Below are 23,358 nucleotides of genomic sequence, written 5' to 3'. Positions count from 1 at the left end.
CAGTGCCCCTCACCTGCAGCTGGGCTGGGAATGCTTGTCACTGCAGCCCCGGGGTGCTCCGTGGGGAGGGGGGAGGAGTTCTGAGCTAGGTCGCTACATTGTGCTTCCAGGACTGTGCTCCCCGTACTGGGCAGTGTTAGGTGACGGGAGAGCTGACGCCCCGAGGGCTCTGGTTGGGAGATGCCACACAAAGGGCAGCCATTCTTGCCTTGCGCTGGCTCAGCTGCCTGGGGTAAACAAGCTAGCTGGCCAGGAGAGCAGCTCTGCAGGACTATCCATTACAGCTGACACTAGCACGATATTTTATTGAGGGCAGGATCACATGAACCACAATGAGAAATAAAGAACCAAGGAACTTTTCTATCAACAGTGAGCTGGGCAAGGCCTGCAGCTTGTAACAAACCCAGCAGCCATTGAGGGTTGGCCAGCACCTCTTGCCCCTGGCTGCCCACCTAGGGGTCAAGGCAAACACTGCAGGGCTGGAGGTTCCTTTCAGCCCATAGGAATGTGTTCACACATTGCCCTTTCCTTGGAGCTTCTGCCGGGTAGAAGGATCCAACCCAAGGAGCTGGTGATGGGCCAGCCGCCATGAAGGATGCGACTGGCGCTGGGTGGAGAGAGATGCAGGATAGATACTAAGTTTGCCCTGACTACTCTCTTTGTGCAAAGGTGATAGAACAATCCATGACCCTTGAGCGCATCTCCAGCAGCTGCATTTGAGTGGAAGTTCGGGATACTGTCCTCCTAGCCAGCACTGAACCCCCCAGCAGGAGGCACCCTGAGAATATCGACAGGTCAAGAGGAGCTTGTACTGCGTCTGCCTTGGGTCCTATAGCAGCTGGTTACAAATCCTCCTTCAGCATGCAGAGCCTTCCCATCGTCTGCTTTGGATGGTCCCTTTATCCGCACCTTACCCAGAAGAACACAAAAGTTGAGGATTTATCCACATGGGAGTAGCTAACCACACAGACTGGCTGAGGCTCTTACCATTGTGGAGCCCACCAGCTTCTTGGGAGTGGGGTGGGAACTTCAGGTCCTCCGAAGTATGGCCTGAACCCTGTGGGGCACAGGAGAACCACAAGCTGCCTTGGAGGCAGCAGAGTTGGGCCTGGGCTGGGAGTGCTACAGGCCGCACGCTCGCTCAGGCAGGGACGAGCACCCCAACGCATGGCGCCACGTGCAGCCTCTGGGAATGAGAGTCTGCACATAAAAACTCACTCACTCCCGGGACTGAAGAGACCCATAGGAGGGAGCAGACGCCTTCCTGGGCGAGAGCAGCACGTTGACGGAGAGGTCCATTTCCCCACTCACAGGTGGGGCTGTGCCTCTCCCTGACGGGCCAGAACACCAAGGCTCCTCTCCTGGCAAGTAACTGGGAAAACTAGCTCCCAGTCTGCACTCCCAAAACGAGCCAGGCTCCCCTCTTTTGCAAGCAGTTGAACCTGAGAATCCTGGGGCAGAAAGTGAAGTGGGGCAGCCCATTAGTACTTTGGCCTCCAGGCACCTGTGGTTCTGTCCAGTCCCCATCACAAACCCCTGCCAGCTGTGAAAGTCTCAACCCAGGAGAGGCCCAAGGGCTGGAATAGCAGGTAGTGCTCTTGGTGAGGAGCATCAGCAGGGCAGCGTGGGAGGCTGCAGGTCAGGGCTGAGGCACTGGCAGAGCTGGGGCAGGGGCTTCTGCCCTGCACTCTCCTAAGCACTCAGTCCATCCTGAACAGAGAGGCTTACCCTCCCCGTTGTGATGCTGTAGGGCTGGGACACGGCTGGTCCGAGTCCAGGGGATAGAGAAGATCGTTCTTACCCAGCAGAACGTGCAGCCTCAGGGCTTGCTGCGCTTGCCCTGGCTCTCCGCCCCGGCGCTGACGGGAGCAGCTCTTTTGTTGCGGTGGTGGGGGAAGGTGGGCATGAGTTCCGGTTCACAGGCTGGGGAGAAGGGGAGAGGAAATGAGTTTCAGGAAGAGCTCAGAGTCCCACAGGCCCCAACAGCACAGTGGAGTCACTTACGCAAGGGCTTTTCTTTGAAGTAGGAACTCTCCAGACAGTCTCCCGCTGTCGCTCTGGGGAGGCAAATGCAGGTTACAGGAAAAGTCCATCGTCCCCCACAAACACTCCCTCTGCTTCTTCAGGAAACCTCTGTATAAAAGTGAGACCTTCCTTGCGCCCGAGCAGCTCAGCAAGGCTGTGACCATGCTACTGCTTTCACTTCCTGTCCAGAGGGACAATGCGCAGTACATCCCACGCTGGGTTCCTTCTGCCTAATCCCGGAGGCCCTGCCAACAACCCTGTCCTGTAACAGTCAGACACCCCCCCCCCCCCGTCTTAGGGTAAAGGGGGCAGCAACGCATGAGGGCACAGGGATCAGCCCTGGGAGCAAGGCAGCACTGCAAGAACTGGCACCGCTCCTTAGGCCCAGCTGGTTTGCCTTGATCTGCTCCATCCTCAGGGGAGGAGCTGATTACAATGTAAATAAGCCCCCAGCTCGGGATTGCCCAGTGCTTCCTGGGAGCTGACAGCTCCGCCCCACACTGCAGCTGTTTACACTGGAGGGGAACAGCCCTGGGGCAGGAGCCACCCACCACACACCGAGGAGTCTGGGCCCCACATCACACTGGCAGTTCCATGGCCTGCACTGGGCTGCAGATGGCTCTTTACCTCTTCTTGGGGTCATACATGAAGAGGAAGTTGAGCAGGCGAAGCCCAGCCTCCGACAGCCATGGGAACTTGTGCTTGAGGTTGTTGTAGGGCTGCTTCCGCAGGGTGTATTGGCTCACTAGGGACAGCTTGGAAAAGCCCTGGGGGGACAGGGAGACACATGTAAGGGTCACGGAAGAGTGTGGCAGGGTGGGGGATGCAAAGCGAGCACTTACTGGCCAGATGTTTTCATTGGGTGTCCCCAGCAGCTGCACTATCAGGTCAATCTGGTGAATCTCCGAGCTGCCTGGGAGTAAAGGCTTATGGGCCAGCAATTCCGCGAGGATACATCCCACTGCCCTGGGAAGGGAACAGTTAGTGGGAATCAGGCACATGAATCTCTTGGATCAGACTCCTCCTCCTTTGCCCCCCAGCAGAAGATCCCTCCTATTGCTATAGACCCATCTTGGCTTTGGTTCAGTAGGAGATCTTTATACAGATGTGAACATTGCTTCCTGAAGTACCAAGTTGTTGCCCTGACCCCAATCCGTCCCTGGCTGTCCCCCAGGTAGTTCTGAAAATTCATAACTGCGAATTCCTGGCAGGAGCGTTACTCTCCAATACAAGAGCCCCTTACCACATATCTACGCCCGTGGTCTGGGTCGTTGTTCCCAGCAGCAGCTCTGGGGCCCGGTACCTGTGCAACGTAATGAATGCAGGAATTACCAATCGGTGGAGCTCCCAAAACTTGTCCCAGATTGACTGCATGGCTGACCCACAGCCTCCGAGGGGGACCACGATAGGGTGACTCACTCAGGACTAAGCAGAGCCTACTCACCAGAGAGTGACGACTTTAGGGGTCATTGGTTTTAGTGGCACACCGTGAGCACGAGCCAGCCCAAAATCCGCTGCAAGAAAGGACAGATTCAAGGTCAAAAAGCAGGCCAGCTACTGCCCTTGCCTCTGCACTGCAAAATGAGAAAGCTGGAAGCATCTCTGGATTTGCATTAGCAAAGGTGACAGGGGAGCTTACCTATCTTCACGCAGCCTTTATCAGTCATGAGCAGATTAGACACCTTCAGATCCCTGCCATCAGAAAGAAGCCAGTTACTGATGGTTGTGTTAGGAACAATGCTTCACCTAGGGTCATTCCATGCTGCCCAAAGTACCTGCTGCTCTAAGAGGGCCTCCCTCTGTCTCACTGAGAGCCAAGAAAACAGCCCAAGTGGCACAGCTGGCTCCCAATGCCCAGTCCATTACCTAGTGTCCCTCCCATACAAGCCCTTTACCCACAGTGCCTTTCACTCTGCCCCTTACCTATGGATGATGAAGTTCTCATGAAGATACTGAAGGCCCTTGAGTACTTGCAAGATGATACACTTCACCTGCAAGGGGTGGGAAACAGGATTAACAAGACAGCATCACATTACTACTTAACATGTATCTGCATTGGTTCCTACCCTGCCCCCATCACTCTAGTATCTCAGTGCCTTCCAGTCGCACATTAAGCAATCTGACTAACAGCTGCGGACAGCTTATGCCCTGGTTCATTTTATGCAGAAGCTCAAGGTCAATGCAAACCTGTGCACCCTAGTTTGGAGCCCAAGACCCAAAACATTGTAACAAAGGGGTGTTCTAACTGCAGTGATGCTTACAGGATTTAATGCAGGCAGCAGGCAATGCCCCATATCACAGAGGGCCAAGGGGGTTAGATTATTTTACCCTATGCTAAACAGGGGAAAGAGGTCGCCAAGTTACAATGAAATCAGATCATGTGACCTGATGACTGACAGCCAATTTACAGACTGGCATCTGTCTTCCAGTGCCCACCACCAGCTCCACCAACACTATTGACGCAAACTGCCTCAATGCCCCGGGCTGGAATCTGCATCCTTGGCTGTAAGTTGAGCAGTATATGCTGGTAGCCTGCTTGCATTGGCGAGAGCCACAGCTTCCTCTTACAGGTAGGAGTGGTAATGCCCCGGCACAATCCACCTGTACCTGAGCCTCAGAAAAGGGCGTCTGCATGTTCTCAAGAAGGCTGGCGAGATCCTGTTCACAGTAACCCATCACCAGGAAAATACTGCAGGAGAGAGACATACCACAGTCAGTCACCTCACTGCAGTTCTACTGTGCTGACCACCCCTACCTCAATGCGCACACGCCACCGCCACCAGGGGTCAGCAACTACCATTCCTGCCAAGAGCAGGGACAGTACTGTGACACATGGCATATAGGGGTGGGGAGAGACAGGACCTACTACCTCCTCCCGAAGGGAGAGCAGGTGCAGGGCCAGTACTATGGGACTGTTACCTCTCCAGATGGTTCCCCACAACAACCTCCTTCAACTCCACGATATTGGGGTGCCGAAGCTTCAGAAGCAGGGTGATCTCCCGCAGGCTGCTGATGGGGATTCCTGCAGAGTGGTCATTGAGTCACACATTAGAACTCCCCCTCCAGTCCCCTGGCCTGACTCGAGGCTCTGATATAGTTGTGCAGGGCTAACCATATTTCTGAATAAGTGTTTTAAGAGAGCCCTCGCCATCCCTAAAACTCCAGCTTTACCCTAGGGCTTCCTAGGAACAGCAACTCCCCTTCTCTCTCCCCTTACCATCTTTCTCCTTGTCCATCCGCACCTTCTTTAGTGCCACAGTCTCATCCGTCTGGGTATCTCGAGCACGGTCTGAAACAGTAACACACACCATGTGGTCAGTACCTGGAAGCCGTCTCACAGCAAAGCCAATGCCTGATTCACCACTGACACCAGTCACCAAGTGAACTGTTAACCATCACCTCTCAACACCAGGGGGGTAAACAGTGAAAGCCCCCCCTCCCCCAAACTGATGTGCTCATCACTGGGGAACAGACAAGATCCTGGAAGATGGGCTTCAGCCTGTGCTGGGGCTGCCCTTATGCCGAGGGACCTGTGCCACTGAGTATTTTCCACTGTCTTGGGTCATGAGGTGTTGCTGTCAGCACCTCCTACTGCAGGAAGCAAACCAGCTCCCGCTGCTGAGGCTTGCAACACATAAAACACTTACACACGATGCCATAGGTCCCTTCCCCAATTCGATTCAGCTTCTCAAACTCCTTCACACTCCGGCACCGTCCCAGCTGAAAACAGAGAGCCATATCACAGACCAGCCAGCCCCCTCCCCAGAGCTGTCTTGGGGACAGTGTTCAATGATTAGGGCTTATGATTTTCATTGTGAAGTTAGTTTTAAATGGAACCCTCCAGAAGCTGGAATATGTCATTGCTGCTAGACTGATACACAGCTGTATACCACCAGCATGAAACCAAGACAGATGCGAGTTATGTTGCTTAATGCGAAGGCGCTCAGCTACTAGGGTGATGAGCATGGTCTAACAACTATAGCAGCAGTTCTCAAACTGTGGGTCAGCACCCCCTTAAATGGGTCACCTGGGCTGACCTCAGACTTGCTGGGGCCCAGGGCCGAAGCCTGAGCCCTGGGCAGCAGGCCTCAGGCTTAGGCTTCAGCCCAGGGCTCAGGTTACAGGCCCTCCCACCTGGGGCTGAAGTCTGTGGGCTTTGACTTTGGCCCCCCTCTGGCCTGGGTGGGCTCAGGCTTTGGTCCTCCCTTCCTGGGGCGGTGTAGTAATTTTTCTTGTCAGAAGGGGGGCGTGGTGCAATGGAGTTTGAGAACCCCTGCACTATAGGGTAGAACAGCTACATGACAGCATTTCAGCCTTTGGACAGCAAACGTAAGAGCTTCAGAGAGGCTCAGGGCATCATGCTATAAGCAAAGTGTTAGTGTAACGCTTATGGGATTATTACTGTTTGGACACTATTCTAGCTAACGCTTCGCAAAACAACCTGCCGTTGATTTGTTTTGTTAAATGGGGTGAGAGCAATGGTACCCCTCGCCAGCTATCACTGGACTGTGCCCAACATCTGGCCAGATGTGCCCAACTCTGTGTTTGCAAACACACGTCAGTGATTTCCACGCCCCGTTACCGCCAATGCGCGTGCAAATGTGGGAACTGAATATGTGAGCAGACATCGGCCTGTCGATCGGCACCATCACCTCCACACTTTCCACAGCCTGGGGGTCCACAGACGCAAAGCGTGCTCCAGCAGCCTGGGCGTGGGGGGGGGAGGGCAGGTCCACCTGTCTGCACGTCCAGGGCCTGGCCTTCGGCTTTCCCATGGCAGGACCCCAGCAGGGCTTGCTGGACCCCGCCCCAGGCTCTGGATTGGAGGCATTCCCCCACTCTTCCCCCACTCACCCCTCCTTCCTTCCCTGCACCCCCACTCACCCCACCCCTCCTTCCTCCACTCACCCCTCCCTCCTTCCCTGCACCCCCACTCACCCCACCCCTCCTTCCCCCACTCACCCCCCCTCCTTCCCTGCACCCCCACTCGCCCCCCCTCCTTCCCTGCACCCCCACTCACCCCACCCCTCCTTCCTCCACTCACCCCTCCCTCCTTCCCTGCACCCCCACTCGCCCCCCCTCCTTCCCTGCACCCCCACTCGCCCCTCCCCTCCTTCCCCCACTCGCCCCCCCTCCTTCCCTGCACCCCCACTCACCCCACCCCTCCTTCCTCCACTCGCCCCTCCCCTCCTTCCCCCACTCACCCCCCCTCCTTCCCTGCACCCCCACTCGCCCCTCCCCTCCTTCCCCCACTCGCCCCCCCTCCTTCCCTGCACCCCCACTCGCCCCACCCCTCCTTCCCCCACTCACCCCCCCTCCTTCCCTGCACCCCCACTCACCCCACCCCTCCTTCCCCCACTCACCCCTCCCTCCTTCCCTGCACCCCCACTCGCCCCTCCCCTCCTTCCCCCACTCGCCCCTCCCTCCTTCCCTGCACCCCCACTCGCCCCTCCCCTCCTTCCCCCACTCGCCCCCCTCCTTCCCTGCACCCCCACTCGCCCCACCCCTCCTTCCCCCACTCACCCCCCCTCCTTCCCTGCACCCCCACTCACCCCACCCCTCCTTCCCCCACTCGCCCCCCCTCCTTCCCTGCACCCCCACTCACCCCACCCCTCCTTCCCCCACTCACCCCACCCCTCCTTCCCTGCACCCCCACTCGCCCCACCCCTCCTTCCCCCACTCACCCCCCCTCCTTCCCTGCACCCCCACTCACCCCACCCCTCCTTCCCCCACTCGCCCCCCCCCTCCTTCCCCTACTCGCCCCCCCTCCTTCCCTGCACCCCCACTCGCCCCTCCCTTCCTTCCCCCACTCACCCCCCTCCTTCCCTGCACCCCCACTCGCCCCTCCCCTCCTTCCCCCACTCGCCCCACCCCTCCTTCCCTGCACCCCCACTCGCCCCACCCCTCCTTCCCCCACTCACCCCCCCCTCCTTCCCTGCACCCCCACTCACCCCACCCCTCCTTCCCCCACTCACCCCTCCCTCCGTCCCTGCACCCCCACTCGCCCCTCCCCTCCTTCCCCCACTCGCCCCCCCTCCTTCCCTGCACCCCCACTCGCCCCTCCCCTCCTTTCCTGCACCCCCACTCGCCCCTCCCCTCCTTCCCCCACTCGCCCCCCCTCCTTCCCTGCACCCCCACTCGCCCCTCCCCTCCTTCCCCCACTCGCCCCCCTCCTTCCCTGCACCCCCACTCGCCCCACCCCTCCTTCCCCCACTCGCCCCCCTCCTTCCCTGCACCCCCACTCGCCCCACCCCTCCTTCCCCCACTCGCCCCCCTCCTTCCCTGCACCCCCACTCGCCCCTCCCCTCCTTCCCCCACTCGCCCCCCCTCCTTCCCTGCACCCCCACTCACCCCTCCCTCCTTCCCTGCACCCCCACTCGCCCCTCCCCTCCTTCCCCCACTCGCCCCCCCTCCTTCCCTGCACCCCCACTCACCCCACCCCTCCTTCCCCCACTCGCGCCCCCCCTCCTTCCCTGCACCCCCACTCACCCCACCCCTCCTTCCCCTACTCGCCCCCCCTCCTTCCCTGCACCCCCACTCACCCCCCTCCTTCCCCCCCGGCTCCACAGGGGGCGCTGCCTTCACCCTTTCCCGCTCGGACTCGGCACCCCGCTCACCCTGTCCCCCGGGGGCACCGGGAAGAAGCCCCCACCGCGCAGGCGCTTCAGTCGCAGCACTTCTGGCTCCTGCCCGGGGCAAGCGGCCGCCGCCATGAGCGCCGCACTCGCGCTTCCCCACTGCGCATGTGCACAACCCGCTGGCTCGTCTCGCGCCGGCGCAGTACGTGACTTCGCCCACCCCGCCCTCAGAGGCTCTAGCAACGGTTGCTATGCAGGCCTGCTCTAAGGGCCGACCGGGCGCTGCTTGGGAGGAGCAGCTGTGTGGGGGCGGGGAATCGGGGATGGCCCCGAGAGAGTGGGGAGCGCCCCCGTGAGGGCGGGGAGGGGGCTCGGGGGGGGAGCGCCCCCATAAGCGGCGGGGAGGGGGCTTTGGAGGGGAACGCCCCGTGAGGGCGGGGAGGGGGCTCGGGGGGAGCGCCCGTGAGCGGCGGGGGGGGCTCTGGGGGGGAGCGCCCCCATAAGCGGCGGGGAGGGGGCTTTGGAGGGGAACCCCGTGAGGGGGGAGGGGGCTCGGGGGGGAGCGCCCCATGAGCGGCGGGGAGGGGGCTGGGGGGAGCGCCCCCATAAGCGGCGGGGAGGGGGGCTTTGGAGGGGAACGCCCCGTGAGCGGCGGGGAGGGGGCTCGGGGGGGGAGCGCCCCCATAAGCAGCGGGGAGGGGGGCTTTGGAGGGGAACGCCCCGTGAGCGGCGGGGAGGGGGCTCGGGGGGGGAGCGCCCCGTGAGCGGCGGGGAGGGGGCTCGGGGGGGGAGCGCCCCAGCCCTGCACAGATAGCTGGCATGGGAGACCTCTAGCAAACTGCCCAACAACCACAAGATCCATTAAGGAACGAAGGCACCAAGCCAGGCTTGTTGTCGACAGAGCATGGTGCTAGTATCTTGCAGTCTCTACTGAACCACTAACACATGTATGCCCGTAACAATGGACCAGCCCAGTGAACGGTGGACCTTTCCGTTCCTCCCTAGGCTAGTCAAAGATACTCCCTCTGAGATACATCTTTATACCCCAAAACAAACAAGTTAGTACTGCCCCCGACATAGTAGTTACCGCCCCCTGACGTGATTAGTTATCACCCATCACCTTGTCCATGTTGGTTGGATCAAAACATCTCTATTACGTATGGTCATCCTGACTTTATCTTTTAGGAGGGGTCAGTGTGTTCCTGTTATCCTTGGGGGATGTTTTTGTGCCTTCCTTGATAACAGGATGTTCTGGTACCACTTGATATCAGGATTATGTTTGCATGAGTACTCTGTGACTAGCACATCTTAGGAATGGGTATTTCTGCAATATCAGCCCTGTTCTTGCCAGATTCTGTGAGCAGGTCCTGCCTCATACCAAGCCTCTGATACAAGGGCTTATGTCTCAGCCTCTCTTCTTACTACATAGGGTATCCTGATGGGAAAGGGAGAGTTCATAAAACAGTATTTGTTGGAAAATCAGCTTTCAGTACCAAGCAGCACTTCTTGGCAAATACTTGCTTAAACCTAAAATTGATCCATAATGAGGGGTTTAGGTATGTGCCTTAAGCACACATTTCACCTGCTTTTTACAAATAAATATTTTATAACTGAGGAGTCTCATAAAAATCTCACACTCTGTGGTTCTGGCGCCAAGTTAGCAGATTACAGCTTTTACATAAAAGGTGAACTGAAAGGCTTTTTACCTGCCAAAACCTGAGCTTAAGGTTCTTCTGTGTTTTCGTGGCTACAGCTGATACCATCACTAATATCCAAAGAGTAGGGAGTATTTTCATTTTATGTGCTTAAAATGTCATCAGTTATTGCTGGGGTAGCTCAGAACCCTAAGCTTGGATCTTGGAATCTCAATGAAGGAGGAAATGATTTTCTGATGGTCTGTTTGTCATATAACAATTGGATCTGAAATCTTTAGGCTCCCTGGAATGACAAGGTTCAGAGCCCAGCAGCAGGATCATCTCAGCCCTTCTCCTTCTGAGGACTGATGGATTAAAAGAGTTCAGTGCAGGTTGCTGTGTGCAGGATCCTCACAACCAAGGTCCTGTCTACTCTGGGGAGACATTAAAGACTGCTTGAGCCACTTCACATAAAGATGGGGCCTGGCCCAAAATTCCCCTCCCTCAGTGTTCTGCTGCCCTCCACTCCAAAGGTGGCCGCATTTCCAGGGTGCTGTACACACTGTGGGATCGTTTGGGATGAAGAGTGCCATGGTGATTTATCTGTCATGTGTCTGCCCACACGTTTTCTGTTACTGGCTTGTACACTTAAGCCATTGATTACATAGATTTATTTTGAAGCAAGCTTTTCAGTTCACCTTTAAATGTAGCTATTTCCTGCCCTTCTCCAGATGTCAGATAGAGCTGAGGAAAGTGAGACCATGGAAGAGCTTGTTGTGTCAGATTCCCGTTTAATGGTTGTGGAGCCCAGGGTTGTATCACTGGCCCTATTTGGTGGCATTCATCACATCCTTGTGTCTTTGTATTGTCACTATGAGCAATAGCTACTCTCCAGAGCCAGATCTCATGCTGCTTCTTTCCTGACTTGGTAAGCCTCTATGGTGCTGGGTTTTGTGTGCACATTGTATGAACCACTGTCAGCTATATCCCTGATGGTTTTTGACTCAGGGAGATCATCCACTGAAGTACTCGACATTTCATCATCCAAGGGACCAGTGACAACAATTTTGGGGATAACCCTTTTCTTCATCAGTTTATCCAATGTCTCTACAGGAAAGGGATAGAGAAAGAAAACCAAGCCTTGTATAAAGGACTGAATTCTCTCTTGCTTGTTGCATTTTTACATTGGAGTATAAACATAGGGGGAAACCCATATGCCCATATGTGAGGAGACATGATTGTACTTTATAGGGGCACACATCTAGCAATCAGGTAAATTATTTATCCAGACAAACATCCAGGCTTCAGCAGATCTTCATCCAATATAGACAGAGAGGCATATAGATCTGGGAGATGGCATCTCCTCTAATAGGCTTTTACTGAACTAAGAGTTCAGAAAACCTTGTACTAGTGATGAGAGGACACAGGGAGAATCAGGTACAGGTACACAGGAAACACTTCCAGAGGTGGTGGCACAGGTGGGTTCAGGCAAAGTGAGCACAGGTGCCATTCTAACCTAGGGTCCCCTTTCCCCTCTCCTTCCACCCAAGCATCACAAGTCTGACGTGTGACACCCATGAATAGTCTGGCCTCTGATGAGCACAGGTCACCAGTACAAACTGCATGGCCTTTTCAAGAGGACTGAGGGAGGGACCTACCAAACAGGTTTCCTTGTGACTCAGTCCAGGATTTGAACCCATCTCTAGGAATAATGGATTATGCTGTATAATCCAGGGCAGTGGACTAGGAGACAGGACAGCTTTGCCACTGACCTGATGTATGACTTTGGGCAAGGCCTTGCCCCTCACTGTGTCTGTAAAAGGGGAGTAGTAATACCCTCCTTTGTAAAGCGCAGTGAGATCTGAGAGTGAAAAGCATTGTGAGGGCTTCGTATTCTTGTTCTATAATCCACTGAGCCAGTATCAGCATATTTTGATAAGAACAGAAACTATATGTATCAATTGGGGAGAGCTGGGAGCTGAAAAAGCATGTAAATCAATGATTATTACTAGCCAGTAATGAGACGTCCTTTCTATGGGGAGGAGAGTTGCAGTGAGCCTGGGGGCGAAATGCACAGAGGCGTGGCTTCGGTGAATGTGATGTTGCTAGTAAACCGCCTTCTCCTAATGGACACAACTGCCAACCAGAGCGGCCCAGTCACTGCTACTCACCCTCCTGCCTCTGAACTTTCCTATGAGCCACATTTGCAATAGCAAGAAAGAAAACAGCTGCAACCCAAACACCCAGTGTTCTGTGGGGAGGACAAAGAGCGGGAAGCCCCGGGAAAAGAAAACTTGACCTGGTTTAAAACTGTCATCATCCAGTGAGGAGCATCCATGAGCCAAGCACACGCTTTGTGTGACTCCCCTGAGGTCAGTTTTGTTCTGTGGTTTGAATGCCCGGCTGTATGTCCCCTACCTTGTCCGTAAGACCTGTCAGTGGACATCTGACTTTGCTGCAGTTTCTTTGTTGGTTTAGAAACAGAAGCTTTAGAGAGATTGCTGTGGTCCTGTGAAGAACTTTGCTGTTTCTCAGATTGCTCCTGGTTTTTTGGCTGTTTGGACTCCCTGTACTTGTTACCAACTATGCTCTGCTGGACATCAGCTGCAAGAAGAATTTGAGATGCAAAGAAAAGAGAGAAAGAGATCCCTCTTCAGTTGTTTAATGCTGTGGCACAGTATGCTAGTAGCCCTGGCCTTAGCCACAGTCTGCTCCTACTTGTTTATAGTCATGGTCTTTTAAAATGCAGCTATTGGAGATGTGAGAATGTTTACTGTTTATAAAGTCACGCATCATTACTTGAAAAGAAAAGGAGTACTTGTGGCACCTTAGAGACTAACAAATTTATTAGAGCATAAGCTTTCGTGAGCTACAGCTCACTTCATCGGATGCATTTCCTTGCATTTCCATCATTACTTGAGTGTTTGATCAGCTAGAGAGAACAGGGCCCAGCATGAATTCCTGGAAGTGTCTGGTCTCTCTCTCTTTGTGCCTCTTTTCCTTTTGGGGAAAATTGAAGCCTTGACACTGCAGGAGGAAAATGCTTGCTCTCCTTGTTGCATACACACTTTTGGGATATATTGGGGCTATGGATATGAGGCAGACAGGCACAGAGCTGTGGAAATGGTGGGCACCCCACATGTAGTCTTTCCTGTCCCTCGGCAATCAATTTATATTAATTGCTTTTCTTAGATTCATGAATTATAAGGAAGGCTGAAGGGACTGTTATTATCATCTAGTCTGATGTCCTGCATAACACAGGCCCTAGGACCGCCCTGAATTAATTCCTGCTTCAAGGCCAGCAGTTGAACTTGAACCAGAACAGATCTTTTAGAAAAACATCCAATCTTGGTTTAAAAATGTCCAGTGATGGTGAACCCATGACAACCCTTGGTACGTTGTTTCAATGGTTAATTACCCTCACTGTTAAAAATTTGCCCCTTATTTCCAGTCTGAATTTGTCTAGCTTCAACTTCCAGTCACTGGAGCTTGTTACAGCTTTGTCTGTTAGACTGAAGAGCCTTCTATTATCAACTGTTTTTTCCCTAGGTAGGTACTTATAGACTGTGATCAAGTCACCCCTTAATCTTCTCTTTGTTAAGCTAAATAAAAAGAGCTCCTTGAGTCTTTCACTATCAGACAGGTTTTCCAATCCTTCAATCATTCCCGTGGCTTGTCTGTGAACCTTTCCACTGTATCAACCTCCTTTTTCAATTGTGGATACCAGAACCAGACGCAGGGTTCCAGCAGTGATCGCACCAGTGCCAAATACAGAGATAATGTACTCTCTCTACTCCTACTTGGTATTCCTCTGTTTATCCATCCAAGGATTGCATTAGCCCTTTTGACTACAGCACCACATTGGATCTCATGTTCAGGTGATTACCCACCTGACCATGGGCGGCGGGTTGCATAGGCGGGGGGGAGGCTGTGCCTCCCCAAACAGCCAGGCATGGCCCCGCTCCCTGCTTCCCACCCCTCCCTGTGCGCGGCTCCAGTCCCCTGTGCTCCGGTTGGGGCTGTGCTCCAGTTGGGGCTGGGGAGGCTGGGGCTGCACGCCACTTCCCTTCCTGGTGCTCTGTGGCCGGGGGGTGTTCTGAGTGCTGTGGCTGCCCGCCCTCCCATGCTCTGGGGTGGGTGGTGGGGGTACAGCCGCCCACCCTCCTGCGCTATGGAGCTGGAACGGCTGGAGCTGCGCGCCGCCGACCCTCCCAGCACTCTGGGTTTGGAAGGGCTGCAGCTGCACAGCGCCCGCCTTCCTGGCGCTCCAGGGCTGTGGGGGCTTTTGGGGCTGGGATGCTAGCCTTGGGCGGAACTGGGCTGATAGCCGTGGTGGAGGGGGCTCTGGGCTCCAGCGGAGGGGGGAAGGGTGGGGTTGAAGGCTAGCTTCCCCCAGCCGGCGGTTCATGCGCTACCCATGCACCTGACCCCCAAGTCTTTTTCGGAGTCACTTCACTGCTTCCCAGGATAGAATCCCCCATCCTGTAAGTGTGGCCGACCTTCTGTATTCCTGTGTGTCTGTACTGAAACAATTGTTTGCTTGCGCCCAGTTTTCTAAGACATCTAGAGCACGCTGTATCAGTGACCTGCCCTCTTTTTTATTTACCATTCCCTCAATCTTTATCAGTGATGATTTTATGTTTTCTCCCAGGTCATTGATAAAAATGTTAAATAGCACAGGTCCAAGAACTTATCCTTGTGAGACCTCACTAGGAACTCACCCATTCCATGATGATTCTTTGTTTACAATTAGATTTTGAAAACTATCAGCCAATTTTTAATCCAGGTAATGGGCACCATGTTGATGTTGTATCATTCTAATTTCTTAATCAAAATATCATGTGGTATCACATCAAATGCCTTTCAGAAGTCTACATATATTACATCACACTATTACCTTTATCAACCAAACTTGTAATCTCATCAAAAATCACTATCAAGTTAGTTTGACAAGATATATTTTCAATAAATCCATATTGATTGACATTAATTGTATTACCCTTCTTTAATTCTTTATTAATCAAGTCTAGTATCATTCCATTATTTTGCCTGGGATCAATATCAGGCCGACATGTCTATAATTACCCAGGTCATTTTGTTTATTCTTTATAAATATTGGCACAACATTAGCTTTCTTCCAGTCCTCTGGAACTTCTGCAATGTGCCAAGACTTACTGAAAATCAATACTACCTATCCAGACTGCTCCTCATCCAGCTTTCTAAAAACTCTTGGGTGCAAGTTATCTAGACCTGCTGATTTAAAAATGAATGACTTTGGTAGCTGCTGTTTAGCATCCTGCTGAATTACTGTTGGAATTTAAAGTATTTCACCATCATCAGATAACATGACTACTTCACCTGGGCTACAAATACAGAACAGAAATATTTCTTGAGCTTTTCTGCTCTTTTTTTGCAATTATTACAGTTCAACCATCTCCATCTAGTAATGGATCAGTACCATTGTTAGGATTCCTTTTGTTCCTAATACACTTAAAAACTACTTTTTGTCCTTAACTCTGCTGATTATAGATTTCTCTTGTGTCCTTTTGCTCCCCCATCAACCTTCTTATCTATATTTATTTCTATCAACTTCCTCTCTTTCCATTTGTTATATATATAATTTTTATAGTGGCTTTCACTTACCCCCTAAGCCAGGTTGGCTTTTTAACTAATGTAGTCCTCTGTCTTGATTGTGGCTTTGGGGGCATCTAGTAATATATTCTTAAATAGTTCCCAATTATCATTCCCATTTCTCTGTTTAAATTCTTTCTCCCAGCTGATCTGGCTCGTAATTCTTTTCAACTTCATGAAATTGTATATGTGTGTGTATATATATATATATATATATATATATATATTATATAGGTAGATACACGCAGGTTTTATTGGTTTGGACTTTAGATGATTATTCTGTTTTCATAAAACAAATATAAAGAATCCAATAATGTTTAGTTCTATGGTCAGTTCCTCTTTATTTGTCAAGATGACATTTTCTCATGTTGGATGCAATATTTTCAAAACAAATGTTTCAGAAAAAACAAAATCCGTGTCAACAGCCCAGCCCTCATGAGCAACCCACAACTGCAAACCACAGGTCAGAGCACAACCATTGCAAGCAACGCTGTAACGACAAATGAAGGTACACAAAAAGGCAGGGTATGACATTAATGGATCAGAGGTATGGGGACATCCTCCCCATTCTGATATGCAGCCCAGGTTTGGAGGATAAAAATCCAACCAAGGTTCTACATCTTTTATTGCTTGGACAGACTGGGAATGCTGAATTAGTATCAATAAAGGGCTCCCTTGGGAAGTTCTTTGAGATCTCTGAGTGAAAAGCATTATGTGAGAGCTTAGTGTTACTATTATATAATCTGCTGATCCAGTATCTGTGTACTTTGATAAGACCAGAAACTATATGTATCAATTGGAGAGAGCTCAGGTGGGTGCTGAAAAAGCATGTAATTCAATGATTATTACTATCCAGTAAATGAAGTCTTTTCTATGGGGAGGAGAGTTGCAGTGAGTCTAGGGATGACAGGAAGTGCCCAAAGATGTGGCTTAGGTAGATCAGTAATGTTGCCAGTAAGCCATCTTCTCCCAGTGGCCACAACTGCCAGCTGGGTTGGCCCAGTACTTGCCCTCCCTCCCTTGAACTTTCCTTCAAGCCACATTTGTGATAGCAAGTAAGAAAACAGCTGCAGCCCAAACACACAATGTTCTGGGGGATGACAAAGATTGGGAAGCCCCAGGAAAAAGATGCTTAGAAATGGCCAGTAGCCTAAAAAAAAAAGCCAGTGTGACAAAGCCTTTGACTGGAAAGGGCATGCTCTTGAAGGAGGACGTTCTGGGAAAGGGAGGAAGACATGGTTCAATTAACAACTGAACAACACTGGATGGTACCATCACCTCCTCCTGCTTGGTGTCTATAGAGTCAGTCACTAGCTTCCCCCGAGCTCCTGGATGTCCAGCAGTCATTTTCCTACTCAGTGTGTCTTCTGAGTGCATTTAGAACATCTGGCCTAAGACCTGTTTTACCCAGCTAACTTCTAAGGGCACAAAATGTTGAGATCTGGGTCTACTTCACACCATCTGTGGCCTGTTATGGCCCATTAAAAATCACATATTAAAATGGAACATCGCTGTTGAGTAGCTTAGGCCTAAAAAGTGACCTGGGTTAAAACTGGTGTGATTACTGAGGATCATCCCTGGAACATTAATGGGCCAAGCACATCCCTGGTGTGACTCACCTGAGGTCAGTTTTGTTCTGTGGTTTGAATGCCCTGCTGTTTGTCCCCTACCTTGTCCATAAGAACTGCCAGTAGACATCTGATTTTGCTGCAGTTTCTTTGTTGATATAGAAACAGAGGCTTGACCAGGTCTGCTGTGCTCCTGTGAAGGTGACGAACTTTGCTGTTTCTGAGATTGCTCCTGGGTATTTGGCTGTCTGGACTCCCTGCTCTGGTTACCAACTACACTATGCTGGACTTCAGCTGCAAGAATTTGGGATGCAAAGAAAAGACAAACATTGATAACCCTTGTCAGTTGTTTAGTGCTGGACACAGGACGTTAGTAGCACTTTGCCACAGTCTGCTCCCACTTGTTTTTATACATGGCTATTTACAATGCAGCTGTTAGTGATTTGAGAGCCTTGTTGATAAGGTCCCTCATTATTACTTGGCTGCTTGAGCGCTTAGAGAGGAATTCTTGGAAATGGTTGTTTTTTCTCTTCTCATCCTTTTTTGGGAAAACTGGAGCCCTGTCAGTGCAGAAAGTACTTGCTCTCCTCAATGCATATGCGCTTGGGGGATTTATTGGAGCTATGGAATGAGGCAAACAGGCGCAGAGCTGGGAAATTGCAGGTTGCATTACCGGGCAAACTGCACAACTGACCCCTCCTTATTTTGTAGAGTGCAGCCCCCCAAGGTCTCTGGCCCTAGCCATCACCTGGCTCTGGGTGATGACCATGATTTTCCCACTCTCGATCAGACCCTGAGCTGCAGTCCCCTGCTACTTACGTGATTGCCTCAGCAGGTCTGAATGGCACAGACCTTGCAATTCTGCTCCTTCTGAGAGCAATGACAGTGGTAAATACAGTGTCTAACCAGCCTACTTAAAGCACAGGATCATTTGTCTGGAACAAAAGTATTTCAGAGAAAACACATCTTAAAAACAATGAACCAGATTGTTCACATGTCTAGCTTTATTCTAAGGCTTACCATTCCCAGGCTCTGGGAAGGCTCATTTCTTTAGACTCCCCTACAGCATTTCTCTCTGTCTCTCAGCCTGTCTCCCTAGACAGCTTTGACAAGTGACTCCCCTTCTCCCTCTGATAAATCCTTTTAAACTCTTTATTATTCTTTTGATCTCTAAGTTCCCATCCTGGTAAAACAAGCTGACCATCTTCTTGAAGACAGGATCCTTAACGTTAACAGCTTTCCTGTTTGCTCTTCCCACAGTCCCCAAGGGTTAGATCAGTAGTAACACAGGAAATTCTAATACCGACCGATAGGCTATGAGTAACTTTACCTTACGACCAGGGTTCCATACAGGGTTCATACAGTTATTACACCTCAGTATTGTTAGATTACATAGCAATTTCCCCATCCACCACAGTAGGCACCCCAAATCTATCTCTTGTCCCTGGCTGTCAGTGTGATCTTTATATGGTTTCAGAGTAGCAGCCTGTTAGTCTGTATCCGCAAAAAGAAAAGGACGACTTGTGGCACCTTAGAGACTAAAGGAGAAAGACTTGTGGCTAATTTTCAGTCAGAGTGTGCTGTGACACTTTTGTATTTTTATGTCTGATTTTGTCAGCAAGTAGTTTTTAAGTGAGGTGAAACTTGGGGTACGCAAGACGGATCAGCCTCTTGAATGGGTGCAGTCATTTGGAAAGGTTGAAAAGCCACTGCTGTAGCACTTGTTGCTCACTCCACTCCAGCTCTCTAATTTCTCAAATATATGAGATCCAGCGGTGGCTCTTGGTTTAGAACTCCATGCAGTACCAGGGAATGTTTTTGGCATGTTTCATCCACGGATATATGAAAACTTATTCTTGAGGAAGGAGTGATGACACCTTTGTTGGGTCTTAGATTCCCATGATAGAAACATGGATACCAGGGGCTTCCTGGACCTTCCATTTTGGAGACTCGTCTAAGAGAACTTCCAAACGATCAAAAAGGCCCACAGCCTTTCCTCTTCTCTTCTAGGAAAAATTATCTTTTTTTGCTTCTATAGTGACATTCACTTGAGGGTCTCAACATCCTTTTCCAGCCTTCCTAATTAATCACAGCCCCTCTTGTGGGACCTCAGACACAAAAAGTCCATATGACTTGCCCAAGTTCATACAGCAAATCAGTAACAGAGCTGGGAGGAGACCTGCCTGTCCAGTCCCTTTTTCTCCCAGCAGACCACATTCCCTCACAAAGCTGGGAATTGAATGCAAGAGTCCTGACTCCAATTCTCTGCTGCTTTAAATCACAAAAATCATACTCAGTAACCTCTTTGTTGCATTGGCATGTATCTAACTATGTCAACAGGCACATAAAATTCACCCTTCTTACCCTATTGGGATGCTGCTCTCTGTTAGCAACGAAACTACACTAGGGAAGGAGAACGCTTTACCTCTCACATCTCCATGTTTGCTCTGGAATTGCCCCATAGATGAGCTCCCAGATCTGGTCCCATGTGCTGGGCTCTGCAGCTCTCTTGCTTGCACCACCAAGGCCCTTTTGTGACTCATCAATAAGCATCATCATCACAGGCACAATAAACTGATGCTGCTGCCAGCGGGACCGTAGCACTATGAGGTGAGACTGCGAAGCACATTTTTGGCTCTCCTTACCCCAAACTAAACTGACTCCTAGCCACCAGTAGTAGAGGACCAGCCTCGGGGTTGGTGGAGGATCAGCCAGGAGATTACTTGGGCTCTCACATACTTAAACTCGTTTCATTTAAAAGGGGGGGGATTTTTTGATCCATCACCACTGCTGCAAGGAAGCAGAGTCTGGAAGCTCATGGGTTTGGCGCTGTCGTTGTCAACATGCTGCATGGAAACTTTTTAAAGACACCATAATAGAGGCTCAACTTAAATGTCTGCTCAATTAAAACCATAGTCAGAGAACCAAAAAAGTGCCATCGTGGCTAACAACAAAGTAAAAGAAGCAGTGAGAGGCAAAAAGGCATCCTTTAAAAAAGTGGAAGTTAAATCCTAGTGAGGAAAATGAAAGGAGCATAAACTTTGGCAAATTAAATGTAAAAATATAATTAGGAAGCTCAAAAAAAGAATGTGAAGAACAACTAGCCAAAGATTCAAAAAGTAATAGCAACATTTTTTAAAGTACATCAGAAGCAGGAAGCCTGCTAAACAACCGGTGGGGCCACTGAATGATCAAGATGCTAAAGGAACACTCAAGAATGATAAGGCCATTGCAGAGAACTAAATGAATTCTTTGCATCGGTCTTCATGGCTGAGGATGTGAGGGAGATTCCCAAACCATTCTTTTTAGGTGACAATCTGAGGAAACTGTCCCCGACTGAGGTGTCATTAGAGGAGGTTTTGGAACAAATTGATAACTAAACTAATAATTCACCAGGACCAGATGGATTCACCCAAGAGTTCTGAAGGAACTCAAATGTGAAAATTGCAGAACGCATAACTGTCGTCTGTGACCTATCATTTAAAAACCAGCTTCTGTAACAAATGACTTGAGGATAGCTAATGTGATGCCATTTTAGAAAGGGTGATCCCAGCAATTACAGGCTGATAGGCCTGACTTCAGTTCCGGGCAACTGGTTGAAACTATATAAAGAACAAATTGTCAGACCATAGATGAACATAATTTGAGTCAATTGAAGAGTCAATATGGGTTTTGTAAAGGGAAATCATGCCTCACCAATCTACTAGATTCTTTGCGGGGTCAACAAGCCTGTTGGACAAGGGGGATCCAGTGGACTTGTGTACTCAGATTTTCAGAAAGCCTTTGACAAGGTCCCTCACCAAAGACTCTTAAGCAAAGTAAGCTGTCATGGGATAAGAGGGAAGGTCCTCTCATGGATCAGTAACTGGTTAAAAGATACAGAAAAAGGATAGGAATAAATGGTCAGTTTCAGATGGAGAGAGGGAAATAGTTGTGTCCCCCAGGGGTCTGTGTAGGGGCCCAGTCCTATTCAACATATTCATACATGATCTGGAAAAAGGTGAGGTGGCAAAATTTGCAGATGATAAAAAATTGCTCAAGATAGTTAATTCCCAGGCAGACTGCGAAGAGCTACAGAAGGATCTCAGAAAACTGGGTGATTGGGCAACAAAATGGCCAATGAAATTCAGTGTTGATAAATGCAAAGTAATGCACATTGGAAAACATCATCCCAACTATACATATAAAATGATGGGGTCTAAATTGGCTGTTACCACTCAAGAAAGAGCTCTTGGAATCATTGTGAATAGTTCTTTGAAAACATCCACTCAATGTGAAGTGGCAATCAAAAAAGTGAACAGAATGTTGGGAATCATTAAGAAAAGGATAGATAAGACATAAATATCTTATTGTCTCTCTATAAATCCATGGTATGCCCATATCTTGAATACTGCATGCAGATGTGGTCACCCCATCTCAAAAAAGATATTGGAATTGGAAAAGGTTCAGAAAAGGGCAACAAAAATTATTAGGGGTATGAAACGACTTCCATATGAGGAAAGATTAATAAGAGTGGGACTTTTCAGCTTGGAAAATAAATGACTAAGGGGGGATATGATAAAGGTCTATAAAATCATGACTGGTGTGGAGAAAGTTATTTACTCCTCATAACACAAGAACTAGGGGCCACCAAATGAAATGAATAGGCAGCTGGTTTAAAACAAACAGAAGGAAGTATTTTTTCACACAATGCACAATCAACCTGTGGAACTCCTTGCCAGAGGATGTTGTGAAGGCCAAGTCTATAACTAGGTTCAAAAAAGAACTAGATAGATAAGTTCATGGAGGATAGGTTCATTAAGATTATTAGCCAGGATGGCAGGGATGGTATCCCTTGCCTCTGTTTGCCAGCAGTTGGGAATGGGGCGACAGGGGATAGATCACTTGATGATGACCTGTTCTGTTCATTCCCTCTGGGGCACCTGGCACTGGGTCACTGTCGGCAGGCAGGGTACTGGGCTAGATGGACCGTTGGTCTGACCCAGTCTGGCCAGTCTTGTGGTCTAACATTTAAACAACTTCCAAGGGACAAGCTGGAGGCTTTGGGGGCTACTGGGATAGGGACTGTGCATTCTGATTAATTGAGGCTGGTTTCCTGCCTTTTTCTCCAGATGTTTAATTACAGAAGCCAGAGTTGCCAGCAATCTGAATTTAAAAGAGCAAAGATTAGATTCACTAATCTGAACATTATGGGCCCCTGATTCAGTGCTTAATTTGTTTGTCGGGCTGAGCCATGGCACCTCTAGGCTTGCTGCGTTAGTTATGAAAGTAAAAAAATTGCTTGAGCCTCTCTCATTAGAAATTAAGCACTGCCCTGCTTATTCCCTTATCCCACTTTTCTCTTTCCATTCTATCTCTCTCCACAGTCAGTCTTTTCCCTCTCTCCTGTTTTCTCGCCTCAGTCTTTCCAAAGCAGCACTCCCGTCCCTTTCCTCTGGGTCTAACTCTTCCACGATGTTCACCCCACCCCCACATTCAATCCATGCTGTAACCAGGGGTGCAAGCAGGGCGGTATCCTCCAGTACACAGTACCAGCAAGAGATTTTTAGCAGGTACAGGGTACCTGAAAGACTTGGGGCTAGCCCCACTCCGGGAGTGGAGTGCGGGGGCTGCACTCTGCTCCTTAAAGGATCAGTATGGGCTAGGGAGGACATTCATTCTTTATAGACTTTAACAGCAAATACATATGCTAACAAACTTAAACAAAGGCTTTATTTAAGTTTGAACATATGTATTGTGACAGGTTCAGAGTACAGCCATGTTAGTCAGTATTCGCAAAAAGAAAGCAGGACTTGTGGCACCTTAGAGACTAACAAATTTATTTGAGCAGAAGCTTTCGTGAGCTACAGCTCACTTCATCAGATGCATCATGAAAGCTTATGCTCAAATAAATTTGTTAAGTCTCTAAGGTGGCATGAGTAC

The 23,358-nt window shown here is 50.3% G+C and overlaps 1 protein-coding gene across 5 annotated transcripts; it reads right to left on the bottom strand.

Annotated features, from left to right (window-relative positions):
- Positions 1-278: 278 nt before the first annotated feature.
- CDK10 (cyclin dependent kinase 10) lies at positions 279-8,824 on the bottom strand. 5 transcript variants are annotated; one of them, XM_038368003.2, is made up of 14 exons: positions 8,643-8,824; positions 5,673-5,745; positions 5,243-5,314; positions 4,945-5,047; positions 4,633-4,714; positions 3,949-4,016; positions 3,665-3,717; positions 3,470-3,539; positions 3,269-3,328; positions 2,868-2,991; positions 2,653-2,792; positions 2,005-2,057; positions 1,802-1,923; positions 279-909 (listed from the first exon to the last, which is right to left on the bottom strand). In XM_038368003.2, the coding sequence occupies exons 1-13, from the start codon at positions 8,736-8,738 to the stop codon at positions 1,820-1,822; spliced, it is 1,098 nt and encodes a 365-aa protein (XP_038223931.1). In that variant the 5' UTR covers positions 8,739-8,824; the 3' UTR covers positions 279-909; positions 1,802-1,819. The 5 variants fall into 5 exon arrangements, with proteins under 5 accessions (XP_038223931.1, XP_043350792.1, XP_043350791.1 ...); XM_043494857.1 differs by having other exon boundaries at positions 279-919; positions 1,801-1,923; positions 8,643-8,820; XM_043494856.1 differs by having other exon boundaries at positions 279-1,451; positions 8,643-8,820.
- Between the last annotated feature and the right edge of the window lie 14,534 nt (positions 8,825-23,358).

This window comes from Dermochelys coriacea, chromosome 12, assembly GCF_009764565.3.
Source record: "Dermochelys coriacea isolate rDerCor1 chromosome 12, rDerCor1.pri.v4, whole genome shotgun sequence".
Taxonomy (NCBI): Eukaryota; Metazoa; Chordata; order Testudines; family Dermochelyidae; genus Dermochelys; species Dermochelys coriacea.
This window is presented reverse-complemented; position numbering and strand designations above follow the sequence as displayed.